Raw genomic sequence first — 22,532 nt, forward strand, 5'->3', positions numbered from 1 at the left:
ATAGGAACAGACTCCTCGGTAACACTATCAAGCCCAGATCCTCTAATATTGATTTCAGAATGGTGTTTGATTTCAAAATTTAACACAAACAAGTGGAACACATTGTCACAAAGCATTGGGGTATTCTGAAACATGACAAGGTTTTGGGACCCCATCTTCCTGAAAGACCGAGGTTTGTATATAGGAGGGCTCCGAATCTAATAGACCGTTTAGCCCCAGGAGTAATTGACCCCCAGTACAGAAGAAGGCTACCCTATTTAATTTTCTATCAGGATTTCATGCTTGTGGGAGGTGTGGGGTTTGTTGTCAGTCCAAATTTAATAAGAAGAAAAGGGAGACCTTCATTGCCAATAGTACAGGCAGGGAGGGAGTATGTGATCAAAGATTTCATCACTCGCTCTACTGCTGGTGTCGTATATATGTTGGAGTGTGGGTGCGGGCCCCAATATATAGGACTTACATCAAGATGTCTGAATGTGAGAGTAGCAGAGCATATCAAAAAGGGAGCAGTTTCGCACAATGTGTCAAGACATTTTAGGGAGGTCCATGACAGGAAACCTGAGTCTCTGCAATTTTGGGGCATCGAACAAGTAAAAAAAGCACTGTAGGGGGGGCAATTACATCCGCCAACTAAGTAGGAGAGAATCCTTTTGGATTTTCGAAACTAAAGTTCTCTCGCCTCGAGGTCTTAATGTGGATTTTGACCTTAATTGCTTTATAAGTGACAAATAAAGTTTAGGCCATACATCCTTAATAAAAGATTAGTGATTTCACTTGCACGTGCACTTTAGCCTCTCCTGTGGAGGGATTGAGGGATGCGTTTAAGAGGTTTATGCATGTTTTTATATATTTTATAATATTTTTAGATATATCTTTTTGTAGTATTTTAATAAAATGTATAATATAATTTTTATAATATTTTATTATATTTTTAGGTTTATTATACATAATATGGGCAGGATTTAATAGTAATTTGAATGTATTATCTTTTATGAGGATATATTTTTTATGAGGATTATTATTCTAATGGTATATGGAATATTCCCTAATTCTTTGCTGAGATCTGTATGCCATCTCTGATTTTGGGAGCCCATATGTATTGTATGATGTTTGCTAGGTTTTTAATACTTGGTTATTATGGAGAGGTTTATGTGAGGTCTGGCAGATAGGTTCCGATATATATTTTAGTATTCTTTAATTATTATTTTTTTGATGTATGGTCTCAATAGCTGGACTGATACTGTACTAGGACGCTGCAATATCCTGTCTATGTATTTAGCTTCAGGAATGCAGCAGTCCATGCTCCGTCGTCCCCCTGATGAGCAGGGATAAGAGACTTTCAGCCAATTAGAGTGTACTGCCGTGGGCCAGCTCGGCCTTTAAATTGTCCGTTGCACATTGTCTCTAACCCTACTGAAGAAGTCATGGCCTCACACGCCGACGTAACGCGTATAGGGGCGGACCCTGTTTGCGGATGTCACATCCTCTCTGGATCACTTACGGAATGGCTGTATACATGCACTATCGAGTGCCTTGTTTGTAAGTTTATTTGCTATATTAAACTGTTTAAAATCATCCCAGCGGAGAGCATACGATTTCTTTGTGTCCTTCTCTTCCTACCCGGGTTAAACTTGTGGGAGGGTGAATGCAGTCGGATCCCGGATGTCCCTTTGGTGCGATTCTGCCAACCATCCATTAACCCCTGAGAGGTATATTAAAGAGTAGTAACCGCGCTAAAGGAAACAAAAAACGCAGCAGCAACTTCAAGTGTGACCACACCCTAATAGATATTTGTAAGTCAAGTCGCGCTATAAAATGAACAATGGAGATGTAAAGTCCATAAAGTCCAAACAGTGAATGTAAATCAATTCCAGGACCAGACCCCCTTAAGGGTATATGCTTACCAAAGGGAGGTAAGATAAAGGCAGGTTCTCTAGATATAATCTTGTCACCTTGACAGTAGATCCAGGCCCATGTGATCGATTACCTCAATGGTCGTTTGGGTACCCAAACCCATCACTTAACGATCACCGTGGTGTCCTAGTCACTATATATTTTTTGTGTGTTGGGTTTTACGCTATTTTGTTCCTTATTTTATTTTCATGATCCAACGACCATTGAGGTAATCGATCACATGGGCCTGGATCTACTGTCAAGGTGACAAGATTATATCTAGAGAACCTGCCTTTATCTTACCTCCCTTTGGTAAGCATATACCCTTAAGGGGGTCTGGTCCTGGAATTGATTTACATTCACTGTTTGGACTTTATGGACTTTACATCTCCATTGTTCATTTTATAGCGCGACTTGACTTACAAACCCCTGAGAGGTATATGCTGCATTTGACCCTGGGTTATTCCTGGGTCAGATATAAAGGTGAGAGGCTTTAATTTTGCGGTGGTGGTGTACTGGAGCACGCTTACGGAGGTGTAGATTTGGATACTGATATATTGGGACCACAGCATCACTTTTTACTTGGACTTTGATTTTTTCACATGATTTTTTGTAGCACTTAAATTTTTATGTAATTGTTTGTTTGAGTGATACACTCTCTGATTTGATTACTTGAGTCACATATCTAGCACCTATTTATGATCTGCCGCAGCACTTTTTTGGTTATAGATTCAGTCAGTACGTCTGTTGTTTTTCAACAGAAAAAGCTACCTTGCAGTTACAGCGATGAGACTTTTACTTCCAAAGGAAAAACACTGTTTGCTGTGACTGATTTTACAATGTGAGCTGGAGTTTGGTTTCAATTTGTTAGTGTGTCTAAATCTGCTAGTCCATTTAACACTCCCCTCAGACTGACCATGCTGCTGTCCAAAGGTGCCTCTTGTACTCATTCATCCAAAGTGGGGGGCGCTCTAATACAGGAGGTGCTTTACTGGCCAGTTCACCAGGTGAAAAAAGAGGGAGAAAAAAAATCTTAGAAAAAGAAAATGAATGCAGCCACCACATCTGATTGGTAAGCTGCAATATATTAAATTTCTGGCTTTGGGTTTAATACTACTTTAAATTGTAACTAAAGGCAAAACTTTAATTTTTTTTAGTTTTGGATAGAAATTAGAGGGATTAGAACACCTGTCAGGTTTTTATTGCTGATTTGCCCACTCTATTTTTCCTGTTTACGATTATCATTGAAAGTGAAAATCATGAAAACCCTCAATTTTAGGTTGTCCCCAGAAAAACAATAGAGGGGAAATCATCCAGTGGGGACACTAGTTCTGGTGACCTAGGGGTCCCCAAGGAATTTCTTTTATTTGTGGGGATTATCTCTCATTTTCTGTTTTGGCTATAGGACAGGAAGTGAGGGTAAATCTCTCCAATGGGACACAGATCACAAGAAATAAACTGACGGGTTATAACCCTCCCTTACTCTATCCAAAAAAAAAAGACGTTTTGCCTAAAGTTTTACTTTAACATTCAGTTTTGGAGTAAATGGACTTTGCTGAACTAAAACCACATTCGTTTGTTAAAAAAAGACCACAATAATAACTTACAAGTGTTCTAATCTATCACCACTCTATCCAAAACTTAAAAAAAATGTTTTGCCTTTAGTTACACTTTAAACAACAGTCTAAAGCTGGCCATAGATGGATTTTTTTTTTTTTTTTTCGAAAAGCCAGACAGCTGATTTAAAAAAACTGAATGGATTCCCCAAGCCTGAGGTGGATGGAGGAATCCGCCCCGTTCTGGTGTTGTATTCTGGCAACAGGGACAGCTCCTCAGTCAGAATATGCTGATCAGCACTACTGCAGAGCTGATTGAACATTAATTTTCAAACAAGCTTGTTTGTGAGAAGTCAATCAGTAGATCATTTTCTCACTCAACAGGAACAGCCATAGATGGATCAAAATCCTGCTGCTCCATGCTGAAGTATTAGAATTTATTCATTCAACATCTTTGGCTACATTTTTTTTTTTTTATCAGCTTTTAATTTTTTTAAATTTGTACAAATATAAAAAAAAATCATAACATAAATTTAGGAAAATAATCAATATAACAAATTGAACAATATCATCTTCAGTACTTTTAGTACATTTATCGTCAAAACCTTCAGAAGTGTTCAAGAGAGAAGGAACGGAAGAGAAAAAAATAAATGACTCTCTCTCCCCCCTCCCCATCCCCTCCCCATCCCCCATTCTACATTATTTTTATAATATCCCAGAGCAACCGTTACGCTCATGTTGTTAACAGTATATATATATATATAATATATATATTTATTTAGGGAGAGAAAGTTAACCCATCCAGAAAAAAGGAAAAAAAAAACAGGTATTCCTTGCTCTTTATTGTCCACTTAAATTGGAGCATGGGGCGTCTATCCATTTTTTCTATGTTTTTTCAAACTTCTGAGATGCATTGCATTAAGCATAAATATATTTCTCAAACAATATGTGTTTATACTTTTCCTGGACCCAGTCCCCGAGGGTAGGAGGATTGAATGATATCCATCGAGAGGCTATTAATTTGCGAGCCACGAACAGCATACTCCCAATGGCAACTGCCTCATCATTTTCCAAATTCCTGGAGTTTATATCTCCAGAACAAGTGTATAAAACAACCAGGAGATTTCGCACATGCTACACATTCAGAGTTTACTTTCCTGCTTACCCTATACAGCAGCTCCGGGGTGCGGTAAGCCCTGTACAAAATGAAAAGTTGTGAGTCATAGATAGCTGTACCTTCATTGTTTGGTCTCATATATCCCATAGGGCCACATCAATTTCCATCTCCCATTTTTGTCTACATGGAATTGGAAATTTAAGAAGCAGTTCAGATAGTAATCTTGTATAATCTTTAGGGATGAGTCCCTTTTGTATTATTTGCTTGGACTATTTTATCCAAAATAGGGAATGGATGGAAAAGAGCAGTTGGGACCAGACTTTGGGTCTTTAAAGCATGTCTTAATTGTAAATACTGAAAAAATTATCTCTGATCCAAGCCATAGTCCATACATAGCTGCTGATAAGTTTTCAGCACTCCATCGGAATACAGTTGCACCAGGGTAGTAATTCCTGCATGTTACCATTTCGAAAATCCTTCCAGACAGGACATTTCAGAAAATGCTCTATTTGACAATAACGGTGTGAATCTGGTGTGACCTGAAGTGACCAATATTGTTTTGGTGGACTGCCAAACCTTATTTATTAGATGAAATGTAGGATAGGTATGTTGATTGAAAGGTAAAATAGAGGAATCTAAAGCCAATAAGGGATTACCATGGTAAAGTAAAGAGCTAAGTATGTTAAAAGAAAATATATTTGAGCCCCCATATTCCCAGCCCGCAAGATGTTAAAGTTGAGCCACCAGGAAATATATCCAGGGATTCAGAGCCAAAAGCTCTCCTTAAGAATTGGAGTATTGTAAGTATTCATATTTCATTCTAGCAGGCTTTATTCCACCATATCAAACCCTGAAAGATTATACCAAAACTCTTAAAATATTTTGGTGAAATCCAAAAAGGCGAGTTATGTAAATAGTAACTGGGACATCCATATCATATTTAAGAGATTGGTACGTCCAGCCACGGAGAGAGTGGCAGCTTACAACAGACTTTATTTTGAGATCTAAATTTCTGAAGTAATGGTAGCAGGTTTTGGGGAATATGTTCTATAGATGGACAGAAATGGTTACTGCAAGATATTTATTCTTTGCGTCCACCTTGAGCTGTGACACTACAGAGGGGATCTAATGGGAGAAATACAGACTTGTTCCAATTAATCCTAAGACAAGAAAAAGTGCCAAAGTTCTCTATAGCACATTGCAGCAACCAGTGATCCCTGAGTATCAGCTAAGTACAGCAACATATCGTCTGCATACAGAGCTATTGTGTTCTTATATTTACCTCTGCAAAAGCCTCTTATCTCTGCTGTTTGCCTCCGCAAAGCTGCAAGGTGTTCTATCACTACCAAGAACAAAAGAGGTGATAGTAGGCACCCTTGTCTAGTGCTTCGGGACAAAGAAACAAAATCTGACAACTTCCCATTAACTCACTGGATGTAGTATAGGAGCTTAACCCAATTACAAAAAATGTCGCCCAAAACGAAATGCCTAAGCACGTCCTATATATGGCACCATTCTATGCTGTCAAATGCCTTAGCGGCATCTTAAGACAGCAAGACTTTACTAGGCGAGTTGTCAGTGGGAATTTAAGTATTTAAAAATTGTGTCTTACATTTACAGCAGTTGTGGAGTTGGGCATAAATCCTGGTTGGTCTGGATGAATAATCAATTTGATAACTTTAGTTAGCCTATTGGCCACCTTTGGCTGCATTAAGCCATTTTGGTTTTAGCCATGTAATTGTCATTTTCAAATTTCATTTGACTCAACTGAAAATAAGTCTACATATCCTAGTGTGTTAACTTTTAGAATTGAGCCTATTTTCTTTTAGTATGTATTACTGTATGCTACTGTAAGGGTTTTCTTAAAGTAGTTGTAAAGGCTCAAGGTTTTTTACCTTCGTGCATTCTATTAACAATCTCAGCATCCTTCTATGCAAAACTAAACCTGTTTTCCTGTTTTCTCTTTCTGCAGGCGTATCTCTTTTAAAGGTTCAGTTTCTGAGCAGCAGATCCGTGAGAGCAGTGTGGAGTTTTTGAGGGGCTACTTGAGTGACATCATTGATGCCATCTTGGGCTCAGTAGAACAGTGCCCACCAGGTATGCGTCTTTGCTTCAAGCAGCTACATAAGCGTGTGGAGGAACGATTTCCTGGAGCAGCCAGTCAGGTGAGAATAACATTTTCATTCCCACCAACATGTGATGGGGAGAGTATCTTGACACCACTGAATGTTCAACACCCCTGTTTGTTAGTATATAACTTTCTGAAAGAGGGAAAGTTCCCACATAATCCTGCATGGAAAAAGTGGTGGGAGGGAGAGACCATACTTCAGTGGGTACCTTCCAATATTGTTTTCTGCTTAAACCAGGATGTGAAGTATGCAGCCATCAGTGGTTTCCTCTTCTTGCGCTTTTTTGCTCCCGCCATCCTGACACCTAAGCTGTTCCACTTACGAGAGCATCACGCTGATCCACGCACTGCACGCACTTTACTCCTGCTGGCTAAGGTATTCCGCAGATTCAGAGGAAGTTTAGCTTTTCTCAAACTGTATTTTTTGCCATGCATGCTATTTGCAGTTTGTATTGCCACTGTGTTAATTCCTTTAAGTGCTTGTCAGTCCTTTTACCTCTACTTTATATTTCTTTCAAATGAATGTACTTCAGTGTGTTATTGCATGTATCCAGTTACACTGAATGCTACTTGTTTGTGATTTTTTTTTTTTTTTTTTTGATTGAAATAGTCATATATACAGTATAAACACACAAGCATCCTGGCATTCTTTCAAGCCTAATAAATTTTTTTTTTTTTACACAACTTATGTTAAAAACAGAAGTTCTTGTTGCATACATTTGCAAAAACATGTGGAAAGCCACATCGAATAAATGTCCCGCAAGCTGGTAATACACAGTGCAACTTTCAGTTGGTTCTTGATGAACCAGCTGAAATTCACTATGAAAGTGGCCCTGTTGGCCCCCTTTTACTCGACATCCTTCATTTGAAAGTTTTTGGGCAAGAAGTGGCTGCATCCAGCCATTGTTCAGGTATTCTGACTGGAGGCAGCTTTCAGCATACATTAGCCCAGCAGGAGGGATTCCTCCATCCATGCTGTTGACAAAGATAGAATAATCTGGTAGATATTTTTTGTCCAGCCTACAGGCTGAATGAAAAATATATCCATGTATGGGTAGCTTAACTCTAAACTATCTAAATTACCAGCTATGGGACATCTGAAGCAGTGCATAAACTAAACGAAGGCTCAAATGGAAGAAATCCCTTACAGGTACAGCAACACACCAAAAACCCAGACCGGCCATTTTCATCCAGGGTGCCTTGGCAAAATGCCTAAATATTTCAATTTTATACAAGCCAGAAAGTGGATGAAGCCTGCCTTTTAGTTACACAAAGACACAGGTTTTCGTTGTGCACCAATACAACCTTCCAGCTGCCAGTGTTCTAGTAACCAATGACCAAGGATGGAGTTGGGCACCTGCACTGCATCCTTGTATATTTGTCTACGTGGTGCATGCTGAAAAGATCAAATATGTAATGTACTATTGACATGCTACCCCATTGCCATGATGGCAATTTACTTGTGTAACTTTAGGTATGATATTGACCGTTGATTTTATTATCTGAAGTCAGTAGGTCTCTCAGGAATTATGTCTTAGAAACAGGAAAAAGAAAAAAAACAGCCATGTATAGGCCAGAATTACGCTCACTCAGTTGTCACTTGCTTAATGTCTATTATATTACTTGCTTGTCTTTATTCTTTATTTCTAGGTAGTACAGAGTATTGGAAATCTTGGGCAGCAGCTAGGTCACGGAAAGGAGCAGTGGATGTCTCCTTTACATCCTCTCATCCAGCAGAGTGTGGGCCGTTTGAGAGACTTCTTAGACAAACTCATAGACATGGAGAGCGATGTTGGTGTGTGGTAATAGTAGGCAGTAAATCGGACTGCCATCTTTCATATGTATTCATCCTTCTCAATCTATATTTCACTTTAGCCCTGCTGTTTGTTTCTGCCGTCCTCTCACCTGTTCCCCTTTCTGTGTGATGTGCCTCTGACACTTAATATGGATGGAAAAGGGATTCCGGTGAATGTCTGTTACCTGGATACTGAATGCTGCTTCTCATCTTGCATTTTGATTAAACCTTACTCACAGTTGCTTAGATGTGTGTTCTTTGCTATAACACAAAAAAAACAAACAGGGGGAATTAAGCAGTCGGTGAATACACTTTAGGCTGGATTCACACCTGAACATCAGTGTATTTTTTTGTTTTTTTGTGTTTTTTTATACATTTTGGAACTTCTTTGGGGCCAAAAATGCCCACATCTGTCTGAAATAAAGCTCATGTATTTTTTTCGATTGGCAGATGTCTAGTAACAGGCATAATTATAAAATAATAGGATTTTTATTGTTAAGCATTTTGTAGCTTCAAGTTACAGGTATAAATGGGCCTTGGAAAGCACCTGTCTTCTTATAAAATAAAAGCCCCAGAGTTGCTTTTACCATAAAATATTTGCAGACCTTTTGCCAAGGCAATACGATAATTTGCAGAATTTTGTTTTTCCCTTTTTTTTTTTAATTCATTATTTTGCAAAAGGCATGGATAAACAGCCTCAATGAACAACCACGGTAATAAGCTCAAGGCAGCTCATACACAGCTGGGGGAACACAAAAGAGTGCGGCGAGTACAATTTAAATTCCAGAGATCCAAAACCTCAAATACAAACATTGGGATCTTAAATGAGTGTGGCACAATAGATTAAGGAAGACAATGTTCTCCTTGAGAAACATACAAGAGTCCCATGATGGCTGCCTGCTTGGAGAGGCAATCCCACTGCCCCTTGTCCAAAAAAAAATATATATTTTTTGTACATATTTATATTAAGGAAAGAGGAGTAAAATAAATAATAAAAGGCAAAGAAAGTGAGAAAGAAAATAAATAAGGGGGGGGGGGGGTTGGTCACGTCAGGGAGAAGAAAGGCCAAGATCTGTTTTCTTTTTTTACTTTATATAACCAAATTTGGACACTTGCAGCTGACCTTAAGACAGAGCTGCTCAGAGTTGTCCAATATATATATATTTTTTTTTCTAGAACTTTTTGCAATTAGCAATCAGGAAAGCAGATTGTAGGAATCCATTGGAACTAATCTAATTTCAGTTCACTGTTAAAATATGGCTGCTGATTGGATGCTATGTCTTACTTTACACTGCTCTGTGTACTGCTTTACTGTAGCCTGCGAGGAACCGAAAAAGTCCAGGTACTGGCATTTGATTGTTGGACTGTGTAGTCCAATAGGAAATGTGCTTTAAAGCTGTGCTCATTCTGCTTCCAGCAATACATTTCACGCCTTACGTCACCTCTAATTACACATTAGGCCTATCACCTGGGGATCCCAAAATACAGTCCTGTACTCCCAACTTATTTGTGCCACATTTTCACAATTGATCTGATGTGTAAAAATACAGAAATGTCTTTGTTGCCCATGGTAAGCAGTCTAATATCACTCTAGTTTTGTGTTTTAAACGTAGGGAGCTTTTTCTTCAGTTTTTATACATCATTTTTCGAGTTTCTTTTTAGTACACAAGAGCTAGCGATAAAAATGATGACAACACAAGATATGATAGATCTTATTTTTTGTCTCTACAAACTATAAAACTGTAATCTTCTGTAACACAGCTTTATCTTTATTGACATTTCCTTAATACCACAAAGACAAGTTTAACATATAGTTTCTAGCCTTCGAAGGAATGCAAAGACATTTCCTCATATCTCATGCAGGAAATACCAACCATTATATACAGTATATCCTTAGCTGAGTTACTGATTTCAGCAAATAATGCGCTTGTCTTTAGGTCAATCACTTAGTAGTCCTAGTATGAACACATGAACACAGCTAAATGTAATACATCTTAAACGTTTTGATAAATGTCTGTGGTGTTATGGTGTGCAGTTAAAATTTTTTTGTCTTGTGTACATAATGAGGCCTGTCTGTGGATTATCAAGGATTGTCATGTTCATCTGCAAGAAAGTCTGTACTATTGACTTGTATTGTTCTTGTTATGATTATAGATTTACAAGCATTTTTTTTATATGCATGACTGGTGTTAGTGTATAACATTCTACCTCTTGCTTAGCCTGCCTCTTTTCCCTGTTGTATCATGGATATTGCAAAATGTTCCAGAAGGGAGGGGCAGCAGTTCACATACCCATACCTGTATTTTACTACACCGCTGTTTTTATGTCCAGTAATATCATTAGAAGGGTACAAACTGCTGCTGCTGGGAGACATCATTGACCTAAATTGTCTACCAACACAGAAGAGATAATCTGTGTCCAGAACTGTGTACTTATCCCTGCATGAATTTAAACACTGCCATTTGTGTGAAGGTACAGCCACTGCATCTCTCAGCATGTCATTGATTTTGACAGGCTGGCTGCACGGAACACCTGTCATTCCCGGGTGTATACACACAACCCTCTGCCCAGAGGTACTGGTCTTTGTTAGGGCCTAATGATTAATCTTCAAGTTTCTGTATTTAAAGTATAAACTTAATAACCAACATTTTTATCCACTTGCGCAGGGTCGCGTATATATATATATATATATATATATATATATATATATATATATATATATATATATATATATATATATATATAATATATAATATATATATGTGTGTGTGTGATCCTGCACTTCCGGGTATCGGGCGAAAGTGCGCGCCACTGGTGGCTCGCTGCGCTGTGATTTTACACATCAGGAGCTGATCAGTGGGTCCCGCGGACCCGATGTACTCCGGCACCCGCTGACCGTTCGGTACACAGGCAGAACAGTTATCTGCCTATATAAACAAGGCAGATCGCCATTCCGTCAGTAGGGAAGGCTTTAGTCCTGTGTTCCTGCTTTGCAGGAACATGGATCAATGCCTTCCCCTAGTAAAAGTACCCCTCACACTGGCTAGGCACACAGCTAACCCTTTGATCACCTCTGATGTTAACCCCTTCCTAGCCAGTGTCATTAGTACAGTGACAGTACATATTTTTAGCAAAGTGTCAGTTACTGTCCCGATTGTCCGCCAGACTATAGCAGCCCCGCTATAAGTCACTGATCGCTGCCATTACTAGTAAAATATAAAAAAAATAAAAAATATCCCATAGTTTGTAGACGCTATAACTTTAGTGCAAACCAAACAATATATGCTTATTGAGATTTTTTTTTTACCAAAAATATGTAACAGAATACATATTGGCCTAAATTGATGAAGAAACTAGATTTTTTTTTATTTTTTTTATTGGATATGTTTTATAGCAGAAAGTAAAAAATATTGTGTTTTTTTTTTTTTTTCAAAACTGTTTTTTTTTTTTTGTTCATAGTGCAAAAAATAAAAACTGCAGTGGTGATCAAATACCACCAAAAGAAAGTTCTATTTGTGGGGAAAAAAAGAACATAAATATTATTTGGGTACAACACCGCACGACCACACAGTTGTCAGTTACATTTAGGCAGTGCTGTATTGCAAAACATGGCCTGGTCATGAAGGGGGTTATATCTTCCGGAGGGCAAGTGGAAATATTGCTGTTTGAGTCTTTAGGTTTGTTGTCTGCCTTTGTTTTAGGCTAAGAACATTATTAGCAAACACAGAAAATACCTGTTGATCTTGCCAGAAATGCAGTGTGCTCGACACTTCCTGTGAGCTGAACAGACCGCAAAAACAATGTTCTCTTTCTTTTGTTAATTACTAATCCCATCAACCCTCATGTAATGAAGATGAACAGAGGCAGACATGTATGAAGTTCTAGCCTGGATGACTTCCATGGCTCCTTCAATAGATAGAGTGGAGAAATGAGAGTAAACACAAAGGTACAGGAAAGAGTTATTTGCAGGATTACCAGGTGAAAATAAAGAAAAAAATCATGAAAAAACAGAATGCAGCTACAATATGTTCCATTTTTGTTTTTGGGTTTAGATACACATTAAACCTTGGTTTACACTACTGTGATGTGCTTTTTGATATGATTTCCAGTGTGATTATGTAGTGCGACTTTGGATGTTCGCATATTCTATAGAACCAAATCACACCATAGTAGCACAGGAACCTTTTCCAAAATTGCACTGCATAGAGTCACATTGATGTAGACAGGCACCATTGAAAACAATGTGATTTCCATTGTCATGTGATCCTGTGCGACTCAAGTCACATCAAAAATCACACTAGTGTGAACCAGCACCAATATAGAAACAAAATCATCCCAGAGAGCAACCCGGGGGTAGTCTGGGAAGCCCACAAGGCGGTGATCCCGGGGGGTCCTGATTAGGCAGGGATTGCGCATTAAGCGCAACAGGGAAAAACAATTAGCCAAGCTTCTCTCTGACATCTTGCTTCTGGAGCAACGTACCAAACATACCCTGGACCGCTCGCTTGGGTCTGAGCTCGCCCGGCTGCGGGATCAGGTCGCGGACTATCTTCGGTACTGAGCTAAGGTGGCTATCCAACGCTGCAAAAGGTTCACTTATGAGTCGGGTGACAAGTGTGGGAGGTTGTTGGCCAGAGCCCTTAGGGATCAGCAGGCTTCCTCCTTCATTCCTCATATCGCCGGGGAGGGTGGCCGTAGGCTCTACCTCCCTAAAGACATATCCCAACGCTTTGGGGACTTCTATTCCGACCTATACCACCTACCCCAGGAGTCATCTCATGCTGCGTCCGTCTCGACCTATCTCGCTTCCATCCTCCTACCGAGACTCCCGTCACGTGCATGGGAGACTCTGGAGGCGCCCTTCATATCAGACAAACTCTCGTTGCCCATAAAATCAGCAAAGTAGGGTAAGGCCCCGGGTCTGGACGGATTCACCATCATGTACTACCAGAAGCTGCAGACCTTACTTCTGCCCTTCATGTTGAAATTATTTAATGGCCTGGGTCAGTCGTCATCGTTTCATTAAGCATCTCTACTGGCCCACATTTCTGTCATCCCTAAAGAAGTGAAAGATCCCTCTGCATGTGGAAGCTACCGCCTGCTCTCCCTACTCAATGTGGACTTGAAGCATGTGGACTTGAAGCTCTTCACCAAACTCATCGCATCGAGATTGCAGCCTTTCCTCCCTGACTTGGTCCACCTTGACCAAGTGGGCTTCATGTCCACCAGAGAAGCCAGGGACAATACCACCAAGGCACTTAATCTGATTCACCTAGCCAGAGATGCTAACAGACCAATGGTCTTTTTGAGCACCGATACCGAAAAGGCATTTGACCGGGTCAACTGGGAGTACATGTTTGCTGTGTTGGAACACTTCGGGTTTGGTCCACAGATGCCCTGCTGGTTATCTAGTGTCTACACGAACCCCAGGGCGGCAGTGAAGGCAAACGGGGTGCTCTCGGAGCCATTCCAGATTTTTAACGGAACTAGACAGGGCTGCCCCCTCTTGCCCTTGCTCTTCGCCCTTTCGCTGGAACCCTTGCTGGCTAAGGTCCGGCTAAACCCTGACATTTCCGGTGTCTAGGTGGGCACCGACTCACACAAGATTTCAGGATAAGCCCATGATCTTCTCTTTTCTCTCTCAAACCCCCTGGTGTCTATACCGAACCTACTAAAAGAATTTGAGACATATGGTGGAATCTCCAACTTAAAAATCAACTACGCCAAATCAGAAATTTTGGGGGTGGCTCTACCTGTTCCTTTACAGTACCTACTGCGCCGGAACTTCCCTTTTAGATGGGCTCCGGTGGCCCGGAAATACCTGGGTACACTTCTCCCCCCGGTCCCGGTGGATGTATTCCAATTAAACTTCCCACCCCTTCTATGTAACATTCGCGCTCTGTTGGACAAATGTGCACTGGGCCTCCACTCGGGGTTTGGTCAGTGCAACATCGTGAAAATGTCCATTCTCCCGAAGCTCCTTTTCTTGTTCCAAACCTTACCGGTGTTTATCCCGGCTCCCTTCTTCAGGCAGGTAGATGCCCTCTTTGCGAAATTTATCTGGGCCGGGAAGCGCCCTAGAATAAACAAACGCATCCTCACGCTGCCCAAAGCACATGGAGGCATGGGGTTCCAGATGCAAGGCGCTATTACCAGGCAGCCCATCTGAATCGAAGGGTAGACTGGTGAAGGCGTGCTCGCTTGAAGCTTTTGACGGGTCTGGAGCTATCTCTCTATCCGATTTTTCTCCCTAGAGCCCTGGGCCCCCCGGGATGTGAAGGAAGCAGGTTCCGGGACCTCTTCGATGAAGGTCACTTCCAAGCCTCGCACTTTCTTATCTCTGGTGCCTGGCCGACCCTTTCGCACCTGACGGAGCCTAGAGAACCGTTCTTCCTCTCTCAGTGGCAAGCCCTGCAGCTTACACATTTCCTGCGGGGTTTAGGACCTCCTTCGCTTTTCGATAGGGCCTGGACACCTTTTGAGGATTTACTTTCGGGGGCGACACCCTCCCTCATGCGCTCTCTGATATACTGTCTACTTTCCTCGCCCCCCAGAGGACTTTGTCCTCCCGGGTATCCTGAAGTGGGAGAGTGAGCTGAATAAGACCTTTACCGTGACCCAGTGACGAAACATCATCCAGTTCACAGTCCGGTCTTTGATTTGACCCGTATTTAAGAATCAAATTACAAATTGCTCACGCACTGGTACTATACCCCAGTGAAGCTCAAGCGGTTCTTCCCCGAGTCGTCGGATAGGTGCTGGCGGTGTCTTCGGGAACAGGGCACCTTACTTCACATCTTCTGGGGCTGCTCCAAGCTCAGAAACTTCTGGCGAGAGGTGCGGAGAATTTCCCAAAAGATGACGGATTATCCCATTCCAGATGACCTGCCCTTCTTTTTACTACACTGCTCTGGTATCCCACCTAAACAATACAAAAAATTAATCCTCCGCCATTTACTTAACGCTGGCAAGTCTTGTATCAGCCTTCGTTGGAAGGACCCGGCACCACCCTCACTCTCACTGTGGTTGAACAAAGTGAAAATGATTAACACTTTTGAGGATCTGGTGCAGGAGGGAGCAATACTCTAAGACTTGGGACAGCTGGAATATGATTGCATTCTCGGACGAAGGACAGGCCCTGCATGAAGGATCCCCTGGTAGTTAAGCCTGAGGCTTGGTTCCTCGCACGGGTTGTACTACTCCTTCTTCTCTTCTCTCCTTTCTTTCGCTGTTCCACCCCCCTCTCTTTCTTGTTCCCCCTCCCCCTGCCTCCCCCCCCCCTCCCACGCCCCCCCCCCCCTCCCATGCTCCCCCTCACTTTTGAAGCAAAAAATCTACAAAATCTCCATTTACATACTTTTGATTGAATTTCTCTATATTTGTATTACAACATACGCGTTATCTAAGGCTTATCTATGCTAACCACTGTACTGTCCGCCCTGGACAGCATTTTAATAGTACAGTTCCTTTTCATCCTGATTTTGAGCTACATGCCACATTATTCCTGGTTGTAATATTACTACTTTCAATGTATAACTCTCTCTTTTGGACCGCATCACTGCCCGGTTGAATAGTGTTTATGTGCCTTATTGACTAAATAAAGAATTTGAAAGAAAAAAAATCATAACTAGCCTTTTTATTATTATTATTTTTTTTTTACTTTCTCTTTCTTTTTTTCATATACAATTGACAATAATACAAGAATTCATATATTCAAACATCCATATACATTAATCCCACATGCCCATCACCTCCCCCTTCCCCTAATGCTAAATACCCTTTTCCGTTTATTATTTTTATCTTTCTTTCCTAGTTCTCTTCTTCTTCCCCCCCCCTCCTCCTTCTCTTTATTGTACTCTTTGTATTATGGAAGAGGTAGACCCATGGATCGTCTGCTATTTCCATATCCTTAATCTCTCTTATAATTGCCTCACCTTCTGCCAATAGTCCTGGATTTTTGGGCATTCCCACCATATATGAGCCTTGGTACCCTTCCAGTTACATCCTCTCCAACAAAGTGGCTTTTTGTTTTGTTTTAATCATACTTGATCTCCAGAAATGAAATTTGCTAGATATACTTGTAGATCCTACATGATAATATCCGCCATTGTCAATATTTCCTTGTGGTTGTCAGTCTCTGTCTCCCTCATAACCCAAGTGGCATGTAACAGGATCTCTAGTTGCCAGATCTCAGGCCTGGAGGCCCAACAAGTTTGTATCTATTAGTACTGTCTGACATCTGTCTGTACTTTGTTACTAACCTGTTCATTCTTTCTCTTGCAGAATGTGGACAGACATCTCGCACACTTTTTCATCCATCGGTCACTATTAAAGAAGGATTTTTACACAAACGTAAAGCTGAAGCTGTAAATCTGGTTACTCGTTTTACTTTCAAGAAAAGATACTTTTGGCTCAGTAGCCAGACTTTATCCTATTCCAAAACTCCAGACTGGCAGGTAAGTGGCATACAAAATAGGGCACATGTATCACCCTCCTAGGTAGGTGCTAGTGAGAGAATATAGTTTTGGGCTCTGCTTACCAGAGGGGCTGCAGGTAAATCTACAGTAAAGCCCCTTCCATCGCGGGGGTTACGTTCCGGACCCACCCGCGAAAAGTGAAAATCCGCGAAATAGAAAAACCCTATTAAAATACACTGTAGTCATGTTTTTTTACTGTCACTGTACGTGTAAAAGCATTTTGAGGTCTTTAAACACACTATTAAAACAATAGAAACTCATTTAAGCACATAAAAGATACTGAGAGACAGAGCAAGAGCTATGGAAAACACAAAAATATTTAATTTTTAATGATTTATATAGTAAAATAACAGTACAGAAAAAAACGCAATATGCCGGGACCGCAAAAACTGAACCGCGATGGAGCGGGGGTTTACTGTATATTGCTCTCTGCCTACCAGGGAGCAGGATCTGTTAGTGAGGTCTGCTCATTGTGCTCAGTATGTGATTCATTCAGTCTGGAGAGAACCCAGAGGTCCAGGGAAACTGACTGAGATGGGAGAGACTGGAGACCCTGGGACTGCAGTATCATGAGTACAGGGACTTGTGTCAAGGGGCCTGAACTCAGGGGGGCCACCCCTGCTCGTAGGATAGTCAGTGGACGGGTGTCAGCAGAGGAAGAGAGAGGATACTAGAGAGAGTGTCCTCAAGATAACTAATTGTGCCACTTCTCCCGGGTCTCAGGATTAACGGTTAATCATGCGAAATCTCAGGCACTGAATGTCTCACTGGATCATAGTACTGTGGAGCTACTGAAACAAAATTTTGCTTTTCAATGGCAGGCTCAGGCTCTTCCATATTTAGGAATAAACCTTACTGCTTCCTTTATATGCCATGAATCCGCACTTTATATGCCATGAATTACCCGCCATTGTTTAAGCAACTTTCAGAGGACCTTCTCAGATGGCAAATTAGACCACCGTCTTGGTTTGGCAGAATCCACTCCTTGAAAATGGTGGTACTTCCAAAACTGTTATATCTCTTCTGTACTCTGCCTATACAACTTCAAAAATTGGATGTTGCCTCCTTTCAGAAAAAGATGCTTTCCTTTGTGTGGGGTACCAAAAAGCCAAAAGTTAATAGGCGCACTCTCCATGCTCCCAGGGGGGTCCCGGACTTTTTAAAATATTTTTATGTAGCCCAGTTGGGTCAGCTCATCAGATCTCACTCGCAGACAGCACTGCCCTTGTGGCTACGGATGGAGTCTGGATCCGCTGGGGCATACCCTCTCTCTCATTTGCTGTGGCTACCCTCCAGGTCCCGCCCGGCCATTATGTGCCCTTCGCTCTCTTTCTCCCTGGGACTATGGGATAGGCTCTCAAGGTCACTTCAATTTGCGTCTCCACACAGACCACTGGCCTCCTTGTTCGGAAACCCTGACTTCACCCCGGGCCTTGAGCCCCGGGCGTTCTCGTGGTGGACGAACAAGGGCTTGCTAAGAATAGCGGACATTTGTGACCATAGGGGTCTTTTCACTAAACGGGTTTTGACGGAAAAGTTGCAAATGTCAGAGTCCGAATGCTATCGCTATGCTCAAATTACACACTACGCTAAGGCTCTGCAGCACGGGTCTGATTTAGCTAAGAGGGGTGGGTTTTGATCTCGAGAGGGCTTGTAGTAAAATGTTTTACCTCCGTCCCTAAAGTTGTGAAGAGGGGGTTTTTTTCTGGTGCCTCAAGCCAGAGGGTGTGGGACTTTATGGGCAAGTATTGGTATACAGCAGTTGTATAAAAGAAATAAGATTTATTGATATAAAGTATACATGGTTCACTGAAATACATAAAACATGTGCTGGATACGTGTTTGGGTTAAGAGCCCAAGAGGGAAAAGAGTAGAAAGAAGATTCATATGAATCTGTGACAAGTGTGGTTTATGGTGACATATATGGATGTTCTCTCTGTATTTCCTGCAGGTAGTTTTTGAGGAATAATCACAGAGGTAATCCAGGATGCTGACGCGTCTATTGTTAAAGCCTTTTTCAAAGATTTGTCACCCAGTCTGTAATTCACAACAATAACAGATCAGTTATTGGGAGTATGTACAGTATTGAGTCACAAAACAAGTGACAGTAGTACATGAAATATACATACATGTGTATAGCCTCTTTTTTCTGCAACCTTCCTTATGTCCTTACATAATCGCAGCAGGAATCGGAATGACTGTGGCCTGGAATAGTATATATATGGGTTAAAGATGCTGAATATGTGTGTTTAGGCTGATCAGGGAAGTCTTGATCAAATGTATATGTAAATTAAACCTACAGCTGGTGCTGCAAACAAATGGTCGCAGTCACGTGTCAGTTCAAAGGTGGTGGAAGAATCTTCCAATTGCTTCCCCTTGTACTGGATATTTCTAAAATTTGTGAAGCAGCCACATAAGTATTTGATACATTGTTTACTTGAAGACGTGAGCAGTGTTAAATTTTTGTGACTTCGGAGGTATCGGTGGATAGTATGTCCATCTCTAACTTACTTTCTGTGCGGGGTTTTGCAGAGAACAATGATTATCCAGGCAGCGCGATCTGTGTCCTTCCTCTTCCCTCTCAGCGAGGGGAGTGAGGAAAGATGCTGGTTCCCCGGCCTTATAAAGCCCTTCGCACATGCGCACTCGGAGCCGCACGTACTTGGGCTTCTGGTGTCGGTGACATGGTTTCTCCGTACTGCGCATGCGCCTGGGTGATGCGCGCGAAGCAGCGGGAGCCGATCCGACATTTGCGGCCGCCGACACGGATGGGAGGAGCCGCTGTCTCCTGGGACTATGGGATAGGCTCTCAAGGTCACTTCAATTTGCATCTCCACACAGACCGCTGGCCCCCTTGTTCGGAAACCCTGACTTCACCCCGGGCCTTGAGCCCCGGGCGTTCTCGTGGTGGACGAACAAGGGCTTGCTAAGAATAGCGGACATTTGTGACTATAGGGGTCTTTTCACTAAACGGGTTTTGACTGAAAAGTTGCAAATGCCAGAGTCCGAATGCTATCGCTATGCTCAAATTACACACTACGCTAAGGCTCTGCAGCACGGTTCTGATTTAGCTTGCAGAACCCGCATGGAATTTTTATGCGAGCAGTTTGACAAGCTAAGGGGCCACATATCTTAAATTTGCACAATCCCGATGTCCTCCGATTCTAGCAAGCTTAGCTACATGGAGGCCTGGGAGGGGGATTTGCAGGAGAATTTGGACCTGGCGGACTGGCACGCACTGGCTGCCGCTGCCTCTAGGTCCATTATTAACACATCTATTATTGAGGCAGATTATAAGGTTCTCCTGCGGTGGTATATCGTTCCTACACGAGTGGCGGCTTATGTCCCGGGGCTTCTCTACTGTGCTTCAGGGGTTGTGGCCAACAAGGTACGGCCTATCATGTGTGGTGGGCTTGCCTGAAAGTGCGGCGCTATTGGATATGAATATATAATCTTATTTATTCTTTGACCCACGTGAATTTGCGGAAGTCCCCGCTGCTGGGGGAGGCCGTGTTGGACGCCCCTAGGGGAGCCAAATTACTTATACGATTCATTTTTATGGCAGCGAGAATAGTGATAGCAAGGTCCTGGCATTCGGCAACAATACCTCTTGAAATGTTTAGAGCAAAATTGACTTGGCTGATGATTAATGAACGATTATCAGCAGTGTTGAATGATGAGGTAAAGCTGTTTGAGAAGGTTTGGCACCCATGGCTGCGATATTTGGAGGGAGACCCCCGGACCGACTTGGGTTGATTGGTGCCTCTCGGGCCATTAAGGTCTCTCTGGAGGGGGATTGAAATGGGCCACGCACTCCCTCTGGAGAGGGCCACCTCTTTACGCCAGCTGGACTTTTATGCACTGATTCTGTGTCCCCTATCTTACCCCTCTTTCCCTCTTTTTCTGCTCCTCTCTCTTTCTCTTCCTTTTCTTTTCCTTTCTCTTTCCTTCCCTTCCCCCCTAAGGTGTTACTTTAATGGTCCCTTCATGGGGATGATGGTTAATTGCGGCCATCAGGCCGGAGGTGGTGGGTCCCCCGTCCCCCATTCCTCCTTCTTTTCTTATGATGGTGCGGGGTCGGGATGTTTGGGGTGGGGGGGGGGGGGGTTGTGCACGTATTTTGGTTGTTTCTATTCGGCCCACATACTGTATACCCCTACATTGCAAAATTGTGTTTTCGGTGGCTGCTGGCCCCTGTCACCATGGGCTCTATTTTTCTGATACCGTCAGTTTATATTGCTGTTTTTTGCACTGAGGCCGTTTCCATGCCCTTTCCCATGACTCTTCCCTTTTCTATTTGTATTGTTGTACTTTATTCTGAAACTTTCTAATAAAAATTATTGAAATAACTAATTGTTCATCAAGTCATCTTATGCCCCATACACACGTGCAGATTATCTGCAGACTTTTGTCTGCAGACTTACCTTTTCTATGTAGTGCAAGGGCCTCCCGGATTGCATACAAATTGAAAGTGTTTAGGTTTGACCTCATATTATATGGTTTTGGTAAGTCTGCAGACAAAAGTCTGCAGATAATCTGCACGTGTGTATGGGGCATTAAAGATAAGAGACTTAATTCCTATTCATCCGGAGTGGCAGGATCAATCAATAGCCTGGCTGTTCCATACCTATTGCAAAGCAGAGAAAATAGGAGTTCTTAACCACGGTGAATAGTTAAAGTTGGAGTATCCTACTGTTTCTTTCTCCAATCCCTATTCTACAATAAACAACAAAAACAACCAAATACCCCTGGACTTATTTTTGGAGTGTGAGCCAAGGAGAATTAAGGAATTGTCTTTGTTTGTGGCCATGTGCTGGTAACGAGGGGGATCCCACAGAGTGAATGTCAAGCAGTCCTTACTGGGGTAGTGCTACACACATAACAGAGAACTAGGATCTTCAAGCAGAGAAATGATAAACCCTTGTGTGAATCCATACAAGGAGCCAATGTTTGATTTTGGTTTCCTAAGCTAAAGACCCACTCCAGAATAATGTTATCTGTGGTCACGTGACACTGAAGCCCCAAGTCTTTTCCTATTCTCTTTACTTCTGCTTGGATCCTTCTTCAGGTGTCCATCACGGAGCCTGCATGACACACTTCCTATTGTATGCTTAGTGGTAGGGTCCTCTTAGGATCCAGAAGAGGACATCCTCACGGGGGGACGGTAGGCGACTGGCGATATCCTTGGGGCTCCACTTGCAACACTAGATTTGCAGTCTCCCATAATGGGGTTTTAACTGGGTACCTCTGACAATTTCAAACGACTTTGCAATAATTACCTGATTTTGCCAGATTGGAAGGATTGATCAATGCTCATTTGGTGTATATTCTTTACGCTTAGAGTACCTCCCCTTTTTTTGAGGAAAAAAATATTACCCTCTGGGTGATGATCATACATTCCAAGGATTTTAACAAACTTTCTTGCATGTTCCTACATTTTGTTATTCTGAAGAAATGTCTTTCTGTCTGGGTCCATGTGCAAAATGAAAGTGCGTTGAAGTGATTTCATAATTATCAATCAGATGCTGCACTTGCAGGGCTTTAATGAGGAAAATTGCAGGGTATG

The 22,532-nt window shown here is 42.0% G+C and overlaps 1 protein-coding gene across 3 annotated transcripts in view; it reads left to right on the top strand.

Annotated features, from left to right (window-relative positions):
* Positions 1-22,532, top strand: part of RASAL1 (RAS protein activator like 1) — a 262,021-nt gene that overhangs the window by 217,959 nt on the left and 21,530 nt on the right. For 2 of the 3 annotated variants that reach the window (XM_082272516.1, XM_082272518.1), the window contains 3 exons: positions 6,539-7,070; positions 8,345-8,489; positions 16,773-16,945. In XM_082272516.1, the coding sequence (XP_082128642.1) occupies positions 6,539-7,070; positions 8,345-8,489; positions 16,773-16,945 (850 nt within the window). The remainder of the gene's footprint in view (positions 1-6,538; positions 7,071-8,344; positions 8,490-16,772; positions 16,946-22,532) is intronic. The other variant, XM_082272517.1, reaches the window with a different exon arrangement.

Source organism: Pelophylax lessonae (genome assembly GCF_965119305.1).
Source record: "Pelophylax lessonae genome assembly, chromosome: 1".
NCBI classification, from domain to species: Eukaryota; Metazoa; Chordata; class Amphibia; order Anura; family Ranidae; genus Pelophylax; species Pelophylax lessonae.